This window comes from Micromys minutus, assembly GCF_963924665.1.
Source record: "Micromys minutus genome assembly, chromosome: X".
In the NCBI taxonomy this organism is placed as follows: Eukaryota; Metazoa; Chordata; class Mammalia; order Rodentia; family Muridae; genus Micromys; species Micromys minutus.
In genome coordinates, this window is record NC_137970.1 from 19,190,766 (window position 1) to 19,203,472 (window position 12,707).

Genomic DNA, 12,707 nt, shown 5'->3' on the forward strand with positions numbered 1-12,707 from the left:
GTGGATCTTTCTAAGCTTAAGACTGGCCTCGTCTATATACCAGTTTCTAGGCCATCTACAGATACATAGTTAGACCTTGTATATGTAAAACTCTGGGTATTTCAAAGGCTAAATTAGGAGATGCAGACTAATCTGTAAGCAAGATCACATGATTGGAATTGGGGTTTGAAGTTAGTAGGTATTGTGCTGCTCATTACCATAGGTACTTGTTTGAAAGCTCTTAGGTTAGCAAAACATCTTAGTCATGTTCTATTGCTGTACAGCAACTCTAATAAAGTACTTAATTGGTGCTTGCTTTACAGGTTCGGGGGTTTAGTCCATAGCCAGCATGGTTGGAAGCATAGCAGCATTCAAGTAGACATGGTGCTGGAAAAGGAGCTTGAGTTCTACATGTGGACCCGAAGGCAGAGGAAACACTGGGGCCTGACTTGGGCATTTGATACCCCAAAGCCTATCCTGGGTTACATACTTTCTCCAACAAGGCCACACTTCTAATGTTACTCCCTAAGCATTTAAATATATGATTCTACAAAGACTGTTCTTATTCGAATCAGCATACAAATAAGATAGATACATAGCAGGTGATTTGGCTCATATCAAGAAAAAGTGTGGGTTCACCCTGATGAAAAAGATTAAAAAATTAGAATCGTCAGAAAGGCCAGCTATGACTAAATGTCAGCAAGCATGAATTTAGACTTAGTGCAGTAGCTGGCTACCATGTTGTTTTGTCCCTTGAGCACCCTCACAGAGCCATGGAATACATTTCATTTTATTCATTAAACACTTTATAAGCATATGACCATATGCACATTAACACTGTCCTTTTTTCTTTACTAAGAGCTGGGGTGGAAAGGAGAATGGCTTTGGACTTGCAGAATGTTGCAGAGATTTACAAATGTTGGTGAGTAACTATTTGGAATTAGCCTAACTTAACAATGAATGTATGATAGATACATTTGTTTGACACTTGACATCAGAACTTTTGTAGAACTTGAAAAAATAATACATAATAGCTTTAAGAAATTTGAGCTGTTACTGTTCCGGTTATAGATAAAAAGATTCTCAGAGTAGTGTGTTCGTATACCCAGTTCTTTTAAAAGTTGAAATTATTGAATAAAATAAAAAGTTTTTTTTTTTAATTTAATTTTAATCCCAGAAAGCTGGGAAGAATGGCACACACCTGTATTCGGGATACGGAGGGAGGGATAGCACCACTTCAAGATCAGTTTGACTACATTTATTTACTTGCACCAATATTAAAACTCTGAGTAGTGTTCAAGAATGGCTAATAGGAAGTAGGTTTTTCTTTTTAAGGATTATTTAGTACAGGGGGCTGTAGAAATGGCAAATCAAGAGTAGTTGACCCACATTTTATTTCCAGCACCTCCACGGCAACTAAAAACATCTGTAACTCCAATGCCAGGCCCTAAGATAGCCTCTGCTAGCCTCTACAGGCACTCACATGGCACAGTAGACATAAATGCAGGTAAACCACTCATACAGATAACATTTTGAAAATATTTTAAAAAGAACTTAGTATTGTTCAGTATGTTTTCATGCTTACCTCTTACCTTGTCACCCATTCTCTGCTTATGGATTTAGGCTATTCTCCTTTCTGCTTTCTGTGTTCCAAGTAGAGCCCAGGTTGTCATATTTCATAGCAAGTGGATATATAACTAACTTATCTTCAGGAAATGTTCATTCCTTAGTAGTATGGCTCTTCTTTTTAAGTTAAAGAAACGTACATATTAGAACATTTTCCTACCTTAGTTGATAGAAGGTCTTCAGTAAGTAGCAGTGAATGGATGTCGGTAATAAGGGAAACATGTCTTAATTGTTATTCATTTTAGAGTTTCAATTTTTAGAATATTATCTTGCTTTAAAGAACAGTAAGGTCATTTCTGAAGCTTATTCTGCATGTTAAGACTTTCTAGGCTTGTGTGATGTTTGTTTTAGTCCTTGGATCTATCAAGATTGAGATTTGGCATGTGAAGAGTTTTAAATTTTTAGCCTTTTAATGGTAGATTAAGATGTTTAACCAACTTCTAAAAAGGTAAACAATGAAATCTTGTTTTCTTACAATGGAATGTTGTAATGGACAGGGTGCTGCTATTGTGTTTAATTGAGTTATGTAGAAAGACATGCTTTGAGGGTACAGTTTTTTTTTTTGTAATAAGTTTTCCCAAAAATTCCCATTGAATATGTTTCCATTCCTTAGCTCATGCCAAGATTTTTGACCCTGATACTTATTTGTTATTGTTTATTATAGTTACATGCATTATTACTTGGCAAATTTGAGCCCACCAAAAAATAACTATAGTCAAAATGTATGTATTAAAAGAAAGTGTAACAGATAACTTAGATGTTGAACTCTAGCCTTCTGATTCTGCTTCCAACATACGTCATCTGAACTGTGGTCAAAGCAAGGAATTAAAGACACTATTGATGTAGAATCAACTACTTTCACAATGTAAGGAAATGGTTGGAGACATCTATGTCTAAAATTGGCTTAAGCTCAATGTCTTATTCTCTCTTATATACAGAAATATCCACCCAGTGCAACCACACTACACTTTGAATTTTATGCAGATCCTGGAGCTGAGGTCAAAATTGAGAAAAGGGTGAGTCCGGTAATTTTTTTGTTTAGTTTCTTGAGGGGATGTTGAGTCTGGTAATTTTTTTTTTGTGTGTGTGTTTAGAATCTCTTGAGGGGATGTTTTGTACTGTATCACTGCCCTATGAAACTAGATAATACCTAGAGGCTTTTTAGGAATAAATATTATTCATGTGCTTATTTCTCATACATAGGTTTTTTAAACCTATTACTCATTTACATTACAGCCAGAATCCCCCTTCCCAGTACCCCCTCCCATAGCTCCTTATCCCATTTCTCCTCTCTCTTGCCTCCAAGAAGGTGCTCTCCACTCCCACAACCCCCATCATTAGGTTTTTTTGTTGGAACCTGCCAAAAGATACAAGATTCTTTTATTGGGCACTACCATGTTTATGTATTTTTCTCATAATCTCTGTAATGCTTTCCTTACATAGTTGGCTTCCACTCTCTGTATTTATCCCGGTCTATTTAAAAAGCTGTATTTTGCCTGCAAAATCCTACTTAAATGATGTTCCAAATTCTTGGATGATCTGCCGAGACTTGGCTTGGTATAGAAGTTCCCTAATGAATGAGACTTTTTTTAAAATTATTATTTATTATATATAAGTACACTGTAGCTGTCTCTCAGACACACCAGAAGAAGGCATCAGATCTCATTACAGATGGTTGTGAGCCACCATGTGGTTGCTGGGACTTGAACTCAGAAACTTTGGAAGAGCAATCGGTGCTCTTAACCGCTGAGCCATCTCTCCAGCCCATGAATGAGACTTTTATTCCACTTTAAATTTTTTTCTAGATTAAACTTGCCTTTAAATCATGAGAAGCTATTCTCCTTTATTCAGTCTCTGGTATTAATACTGAGATTGTAAAGGTTTAGACAAGTATTTAAAAGTAATATAAAATAGAAAACATGTCTGGCTAACAGTATTACAGTTAATACTAGCAATTTGAAAGAAACGATCTCGTGACTATTATATGTGAAAAATGGATGCTTTGGATTACTATGAAATTATCTTGATTTTTTTTTTTTTTTCAAGCAGTTTGCTTACACCTAAGATGGCATTTTGTCCTCAGTGGTTCTTAGAGGCTATTTAGTGATGACCCCCCTAACAGGTGTTCCAACTTTTTAATTTCAGACAACTAGTAATACACTACATTATATTCACATAGAACAACTTGACAAGGTAAGATAATTCTTTGACAGCTGGTTAATTAATTTTTGTTTGTAGCTTTGTTCCTAACTAATTTTTTTTCTAATACAGATTTCAGAAAGTCCTTCTGAAATAATGGAATCTCTTACCAAAATGTACAGCATTCCTAAGGATAAGCAGGTAAAATATATCTAAAATATACTTCGCATATGGTAGGATTCCAAATATATTAATGATATGTGCTGGGCAAAGAGAAGCCATAGCAAAATTGATATTTGGAGTCTGACCATAGCAGATCAGCTACCGATATGTTTGTTTCTTTTTCTCAAGGACATTAATAACTTCTAGCACCTCACTTGCAAGCTGATTCAAAATCAATATCTAGCAGTGGTGATAGCTTTTTCAACATTCATTTTTCATATATTTAGCATAATTTAATTGGGTTAGCTTGTTCTGTTCTTTTTGGCAGTGGTCAAATATTTAATTTATTGAAAATTTGAAGTTTTACTTTTGTCTGTTCATGTGTAGTGACAATTTTTGAAATACTAGGATTTTGAGAAGTCCCTGTTTTGTCACTCGAGTTCTGTCAACTAATCTCAGAGCAGGTAATATTAGATCGGTTTGATACCTAAGCAACAAAATCATTTTACCAAGAAGCATAAAAGGTAATAAATAGTTCAAGGAAAACCTACCCTTTGTAATGATTTCCTAATATAAATCTCATCTCTACAGATGCTGTTATTTACACATATACGACTGGCCCATGGCTTTTCTAATCACAGGAAACGATTACAAGCTGTTCAGGCCAGACTGCATGCAATATCTATATTAGGTAAGAAAACACTTAACCAGTCCTAATTAGGCAGTTTGAACTTGATTTTTGATAATTGTCATCTATCTTTATCTCTATGATGCTTTATCATGGCAAAATAAATTATAAAAATTTTATATAAATTATAAAAGTATTTGCATATCATAGTGAGTAGCATAATTCTTCACCCTTCTTGACTAGATAAAAAAGAAAGCTTTTACTGCCATGTCACATGGTCTTGGTTCTCATCATCTTATAGATTCCTATTCTTGATAGTTCCCCATCCAGTTATTTCTTTGAGAGGTATCATTTTGAAGTCTGAAAATAATTAGTTAATATTACAGAGAATAAAAATTACAGAGGTTTTTGTTTAATTATTCATGATTCTATTAGGCCATTTTCATGTAAGCATATAGTGTAGTTTGCATGTGTAGTGCCCATTATAGCACATTTCTCTCCTCTTGGACAAATTTTACCTCCATTTGTTCCCTAGTTTCATTTCTATTATTAGGTCATCAGCACATAACTTGATTCTGTGTATGTAAAGTCTTAGACACACAAATGAGAGAAAATGTTCCTTGTCCATTTAACAGCTTCATCTTTATGTGGAAATCACAGGTTTTTAACACCATGGTTCTCAGACCACACTTTGTATTGCCTCAGGCCGCTTTTTATATTGGTACAGTATTTATAAGCTACTCTAAGAACTGAAAGAAAAGCTTGGAAATCAGCCTGTCACTTGCTAGGCACATTATAAGTCATAAAAGGACAAGGATGGCTGTTATTTCTACCTACTTTCATTTAGTTTCTATTTACCTACACTTAGAGCTTGAGTTCCTTGCTATGTATCTTTCATGTTTATGTTTATACCTAGTACAATTTCTAGCATTCTAATGATTATCCAGAAAGTGTTGTTAAAGTTAATGAATGTACTCACATCTTAGCCATTTTTTTAAATTTCTGAGTGTATTACACTATTACCTCCGTATATAATCACAAGAAAGTAGATTATATGCATTTTCTTGAGACAGGGTCTCACTATGTAAGTCTGTCTTAGAACTCATGGTGTTAGCCAGGTGATCTTGAACTCACAGAGTTCTACCTGCCTCCGCCTCTGCCTCCCAAATCCTGGAATTATGATACGGGCTAGTAGGCCCTTCTAGATTATATACTTTCTTAACTTTTAGTAGTACCACATACATTTGCTAGTCGGTGTTCATCAGTTTTCTTTGTTTTAAAAAGGATTTGTGGTAGAAACAAAGAAGCCAAAATAAAAGTCTATACCTATATGCAAAGCATAGTTACTATCACTACTATCAAGTAGTGGTGTTAGGAAAGTGAGCTCCTTGCTCCCTTTTCCTATAAAATTCCCCCCAAATTCTTATGGCTACTGATAATTTTAGTAAAGGAATATGTGGTTATCCAGATCGTACCACAGTCTCATAATGTAATCACTTTACCCATTTGTGCTGATTGGAACATGTGTTATTCACTGGTGGCTTAATAACTGCATTTCTGCCAACGTTTTTCCTTCTTTTTTGCAGTCTATTCTAATGCCTTGCAAGAGTCAGCAAACAGTATCTTATATAATGGGTTGATAGAGGAGTTGGTAGATGTCCTTCAAATAACAGATAAGCAGCTTATGGTAAGTGTCTATTAATGTCTACCTATCAAGTTTTATATGTATCTGCCTTCTGTTTTTCTTGAGTCCCAAAAATGTCCTACCGGGGAAGCCTGAACCTTTTGCTTTTTTCTCTTTGGATATTAAACTGTGAAATTACTGAATACTGCATACACAGTGCTATTCTCTACTGACCTCAATCTTCTCTCAGATTTAATAAAATTACCAATATTCTGATTTTGAGGTATCAGCACTTTTGTTCAGTTATCCATTTAATTTTTGTTTTGATTTATTTTTTTGACACTATTTACTTTGTCCTCATAGGAAATCAAAGCTGCTTCTTTACGAACATTAACATCAATTGTTCATTTGGAGAGAACTCCCAAGCTCAGCAGTATTATTGACTGTACTGGAACTGCCTCCTATCATGGTTTTTTGCCTGTACTTGTGCGGAACTGCATTCAGGCCATGATTGGTAGGTTTGGGTGGTAATTATTTACCTATGAACAAGATTTTGGCCATTTAGCTGTTTAACAATGTGCTAGCTCAATTACTGAAAATCCTGAGTTTATTCCTTTTATCTTTTTCCCAACCTCCTTTGTAGATCCTTCCATGGACCCATACCCCCACCAGTTTGCCACAGCTCTTTTCTCCTTTTTGTACCATCTGGCCAGCTATGATGCTGGTGGTGAAGCCTTGGTCTCTTGTGGAATGATGGAAGCCTTACTAAAGGTACTCTGCTTTTCCTCTCTAATTAATATAAGTGTGTGAAAACAACTTACAAGACAGATTTTGAATGTTACATCGTAAATAGTACAAAAAGTTTATCCTAAAAGTTATGCCACGTATATCTATTGTTAATACTAAAAATTTTTGTAAGCCTGCATAATTTGGAAGCCTGGAGGCCCTAGATCTATACAGTGCTACATGCACAATAGTGTGACGTTATACATGGCCCTAAGAAAAATGTATGTCAGGGCATTTGCAAAATTTTACTTTAATTTGGATTGGGTTGCATTGGTTGGTTGCTGTTTTGAGACATGGGTCTTGGTATTTCTGACTTGTAATAAAATAAGCATTTTGTTTTATTTAGTCATTTATGAATTGTTACACGTGTAGCCTCAGGATTTTGAATTCAATCCTTGAATTCATAGCATTATTATTATTTGACAAAACATTCATCATATGTCCTTCTCTTCCCTCTAATTTCATACTGTGCTGTCCCATGGAGATTCGAATGCTGTATTTTTGCAAAGGAATATAATTTATAGCTCTCTTTTTAAATTATTATGTTTGCCTTTACTTTTCTTGCAGGTTATAAAGTTTCTTGGTGATGAACAGGACCAGATAACATTTGTAACTAGAGCTGTCAGAGTGGTTGACCTGATCACCAATTTAGACATGGCAGCTTTCCAGTCTCATAGTGGTCTTTCTATCTTCATCTATAGACTTGAGGTATTGTTTTCTTAAGAGTCACTTTGTATTGAATTCCAGTGAGTGCTGAGTCTAGGAACTTTTCCAACTATCAGAAGTAACCATCTTACGTTTCTAGTTTATAATCTTAATATTCTTTTTATTTAACAATGTCTTTATTTCACATTTTCTCATTAACTTTTACACTTCACAAAAGGTCTACATTATAATGATATAATATAATATGATATAATTTGCTCATTTAAACAAGATAACATTCCGTCTAAATTCATCCCTTATAAAATATTCATAACAACCTGTAGCTATGCAGAGACCCGCAGAGGATCATCCCCCCCTCACTTTTCCTTTCTTCCTCTTTCTAAACTTTGTTTTTGTCTACCCTTCCTTCTCGTCCAGTGACAGGCCTCTTTTAATTTCAACCACACTTTACCTTTTCTGTCCAATTAAAAGAAGAACTTTTCTCTAAAATATTTGCTGAACACCCTATTACTATTTTTTTTAGTTTATAAAGCATAACATACCTAACACAAAGTCTAACATTTTATCAATTGAGGGGAACATTTAGTTATCTATTCCAGTTTAAGAAAGGTTTAAAATCTATATGCTATGTCCTTGATATATTGTATACTATATTAAAAGAAAACTACCCAGTTAAATATGTTCTCTCAAACAGCCTGTAATTCGTCTTTAATCTGCTCAGAAATCTGAGAATGACCAATGTTATCTGCAAATACAGAAAGCCTAATACTGCTTCCAGAACTGAGACAGGTTGTAGAGATAGTTTAATTACAATTTTTTTAATCCCTAAAATGCATAGGATTTTCTTAATAATTTTTCCCTTGATTGTAGCATGAAGTAGATTTGTGTCGAAAAGAATGCCCTTTTGTGATCAAGCCAAAGATCCAGAGACCTAGTACCACTCAAGAAGGAGAAGAAATGGAAACTGATATGGATGGTAATTAACACGTTATTAAGCCAATACTTCAGTGTATGTGATTTTTCTGTTATTCTACCCAAATTTTAATTCTTACCCATACATTAAAAGGTAGACAAGTTTCCAGGTGTATATTTCAACTATTTTTTTATATAGGTGATATAAGAATTGTTTGGAATAGAACTGGGAGGTAATGCAGATAGTAGTGCTACAGTAGACCAACCAAGTGTTCTTTCATTATCTACACTACTAAAACATCTATACTACTAAAACATAATAAGATCTGTGTAGTCAAAATAGTATCTTAGCTACTGAAATACCTTACATCTTGAGTGCTTAATTTGTGCCTGATAAATTTCACGGAGACTATAAACTTTTAAATGGGACCTTGGTAAACTATCTTAAATTGAGTCTTCAAGTGGTTATTGTTTAGGGATCTCTTTGAAGTGATAAAATTAAAAATACAAAATTAGATCAATATAGTTTTCAGGTGTGGTTCGTGTATTTTTTTTAACACTTCCATTCCACTCCGAGTATATATACTTAATAATAGAATAGAAAAATCTGCCCCGCAATTTGCAGTAGTCTTGATTTAATGACACAGATTATTATTCCATATCTATTTTATGTTTATGATAAAGGTACATAATGCACCATTTTTACATATAGTAAATAACAGAATAGCATACTGTTCCTTTTTCTGAATTTTTTTTTTTTTTTTTTTTTTGGCGTGGCACATTTATCTGTGCATGTTACACTCCTCAGAAATCCTTTTGTTCAATTTCTGTTTCTGTTTTATTGGGAACAAGCTGACATTTAAGTTCACAGGTGAGATTCTAAATGTTGAGTAAAATGAGTTGTATATTAACTGCTGATAAATAACCATTGACTATCCATTTTAAATCATCAATTGTCAGAATTGAATGAGCAGAACAATAAGTGTTTTGTAGATTCTGATGCCATCTGAAATGCTTCAGTAAATTTGAAATTGGGAGTATGAAACAAGTATTTAAAACTATTCCAAGTGATTGCATTATATTCCCAAAGAAACTACATACTCAATTCAAAGAAAGTTGCATCGTTGTCAGTTTGTACTTTCTGTATAAGTAATTGCATGCATAAAAATAACTTTAAAATGCTCCATTTATGAAACTTAATGAAATCCCATTTAGTGCTTACATAATTAAAACATTGTACAGAATAAGTATTTACTTTTACAAATTTCAAATTAAGGGTTTTAAAGATTGAAAGGAAATGTTAATAGTCTTAATCCTTTGACATTAGCTGCTAGTTTGTGGCTCATTTGAGCCTTGTTATGTCCTTTTTATGTTCACATTTATATGTATATACTTTTTAGAACTGAATGACGAGAGCATAAACATGTTCTACTTCTATTGTTCATTCTATGTATCATAGACATCCTTCCCTATGAACACCAGTGTTAAATAGCCTCTGTTAATAGTCTTTACTTACTACCTCCCTCTTAGACATACAAAATTGCATGTTTTACATCTCACTCAGTGGAAGTTTTCTCAGAAATCTTTTTATTCTTAGTACTTTTATTCTAATTAGTTTATCATAACTTGTACTTTAGTTGCAGATGTAACTATGGAAAGCAGTCCAGGCTCGTCCATATCTATGGAGCACCGGCTGGATGTTGAATTAAGGGCATCAAGTTCCAACAGCAGCACTAGCATCTCTGGGCCTGGCCCGGGTCCTGGCCCGGGTCCTGGCCCTGGTCCAGGTCCTGGCCCTGGCCCTGGTCCTGGCCCTGGCCCTGGCCCTGACCCTGGCCCTGGCCTTGGCCCTGGACCTCGTCCTGGTGCGTAGACACATAGACACACATCTTTTACAGTAACTGACTTACTAAACTAGTGAAGAAAAACATTATAGGACACCTAATGATACATTTGAGGTTATCTTATAAGAACATGTCTTGCAACATTTTATGATCTTCTGATAGTTCACACATTATCGAAACAGACATTTTGAAGGGCATATAATATCCAATAGAGTAACTCAGTGAAGTTTGAAGTTAAATCTTCTTTTTAATCTTAATATTATTTCTGTCTTTTCATTTCTTCCTCTTTCCTCTTAATTCCCCCTACCCCCTTCTCTCTCCCTCTCTCTCTCTCTCTCTCTCTCTCTCTCTCTCTCTCTCTCTCTGATTTTAATACTGGTCTTGTGCTATCTTTTGTGATTTGTTTTCAGCTTTCAGAATATTCTTCTTTTGTCCATCTCACTTTAAATGTCTGCTAGTTTTGCTTTAGTGGATATAGACGGTCTCTTAGTACATGTTTTCTGTGCCTATTCACTGTGATTTACTGGTAAGCACAATATGATACTCTTTCCTTTCTCCCATGCCAGGAGTTCAGTGTATTCCACAACGAGCAGCACTTCTCAAGTCCATGTTGAATTTCCTCAAGAAGGCCATTCAAGACCCTGCTTTCTCAGATGGCATAAGACATGGTATATTGATTCTGTATACTTTAAAAGACTGCTTAGTTATTTAGATTGTATTTTTTATATTTTCCTGAAGTATTATTCATAAACTGATCTTTTTTTAAATATGTTTCTTAGACAGGAGGGTCATTTACACAAGCCCCTTTTCCCACTTCTCCTTGGTTTAGAGTCTGATTTCTATCCTATTACCACATTTGACACTCTACATTTCTGGTCTTATTTTGATTAAAGATTATTACATGAATAAAATTATGTAAGGGGAGTATCAAGCAGGCCCTAGACTGGATCAGTACAGGTTTATTTACCACAGTGTAACATATCGTCACTATCCATCATCCTGAATCTTCATGCCTCTACCAGAATGATCATATAGTCTTTGTACATGTTTCTTTCAGTGATGGATGGTTCTTTACCTACCTCTTTGAAACACATCATCAGCAATGCAGAATACTATGGCCCATCACTCTTCCTCCTAGGTGAGTAGAATTGAAGTTGCATCTAGGTTGAATGTTCTGGCATACACTTAGTACTTGGAGACAAAGGGCAGGCAGTTCTCTTGAGTTCAGTGCCAGCCTTTGTGTGTATGTGGGTAAGCATACATAAATAAGCCTTTAGAACTTCTTAAAAGCTGGGAAGGTTCTTTAGCACTAGATTACTTGCCTCACTTGTACAAAGTTCTCAGTTTCATCTCATTACTCATTCCAGCATCACTTAGCAAATTTGACATTTCTTATCCTGTGCCCAACTTTAGAATGTTGGTCCTTATTCTTTGATTATTTATGACAGGGTTTGTAGCTTTGGCTGTGCTGGAACTCGCCGTGTAGTCCAGATTGGCCGTAAAATCAAGAGATCTGCCTGCCTCTGCCTGTGCTCTGCCTCCTTGATTTCTGGTATTATAGGCACAGACTACCAGCAACTGGCTTTGATCCTCACTGTCACTTATCTTCTTTATTGTGTCTTCATTTTTCTCCCTGACTTCCTTAAACTTTTAACTCCTGGCTTAAGAAACCCTTTGAATTATTGTCTGTAGTCTGTCTAATGCCATTGTCGTCATGATTAATAGCCTATTTAACCTGAAGAGATTGATAATCAGTTACCCAGACTTAAGTTTTATAAGTGGTTGCCTATGACTGTCACTTCTGAAGTTTAGCATCCTGCTGTATTATGAAGAGTCCGTCAAGTAAAAGAAAGTGGATGTGAGTAGTGATTATGGAGTATTGGTATATGCAATGGCTGTCAAACAACAGGAAACCAGAGCTGATTGGACTCTCGATTTGTAATGAATAGTCAAATATGTATTGCATTCTCGGTTGTATATCATGAAAGTTACAGTTGTACTCGCTTGATATAATCTTGTTCTATTCTCCAAACCATGGTGTGAGTTTCTACTTTTGAAATCCAATGAAAGTTATGGAGGGGTTGATATCTTTATGTTCACAAAAAGTTGAGAGCATGTTTGTTTGCTTGCTTGTTTGTTTGTTTATGAGATCTAATATCTTAAGTGGACTTTAAACTGGGTATGTAGCACAGGACAGTCTTGGGTTTCTAGTCCTCCTGAGTCTACCTCTTAAGTTATGATATAGTGTTCCACTTACCTGAGGTTATGACATAATGGTGGAGGAAAGGTTGACAGAGTGGGTAAGAACAAACCCAACAATCCCTCATACTTGGTTTCTACC

At 35.1% G+C, this 12,707-nt stretch overlaps 1 protein-coding gene across 12 annotated transcripts in view; it reads left to right on the top strand.

Annotated features, from left to right (window-relative positions):
• The window catches only part of HUWE1 (HECT, UBA and WWE domain containing E3 ubiquitin protein ligase 1), a 127,375-nt gene that overhangs the window by 43,152 nt on the left and 71,516 nt on the right, over positions 1–12,707 (top strand). For 11 of the 12 annotated variants that reach the window (XM_080910429.1, XM_080910436.1, XM_080910439.1 and 8 more), the window contains 13 exons: positions 839–901; positions 2,544–2,621; positions 3,751–3,798; positions 3,877–3,945; positions 4,498–4,597; positions 6,121–6,221; positions 6,522–6,672; positions 6,802–6,929; positions 7,512–7,652; positions 8,481–8,586; positions 10,160–10,387; positions 10,933–11,034; positions 11,424–11,504. In XM_080910429.1, the coding sequence (XP_080766555.1) occupies positions 839–901; positions 2,544–2,621; positions 3,751–3,798; positions 3,877–3,945; positions 4,498–4,597; positions 6,121–6,221; positions 6,522–6,672; positions 6,802–6,929; positions 7,512–7,652; positions 8,481–8,586; positions 10,160–10,387; positions 10,933–11,034; positions 11,424–11,504 (1,396 nt within the window). The remainder of the gene's footprint in view (positions 1–838; positions 902–2,543; positions 2,622–3,750; positions 3,799–3,876; positions 3,946–4,497; positions 4,598–6,120; positions 6,222–6,521; positions 6,673–6,801; positions 6,930–7,511; positions 7,653–8,480; positions 8,587–10,159; positions 10,388–10,932; positions 11,035–11,423; positions 11,505–12,707) is intronic. The other variant, XM_080910432.1, reaches the window with a different exon arrangement.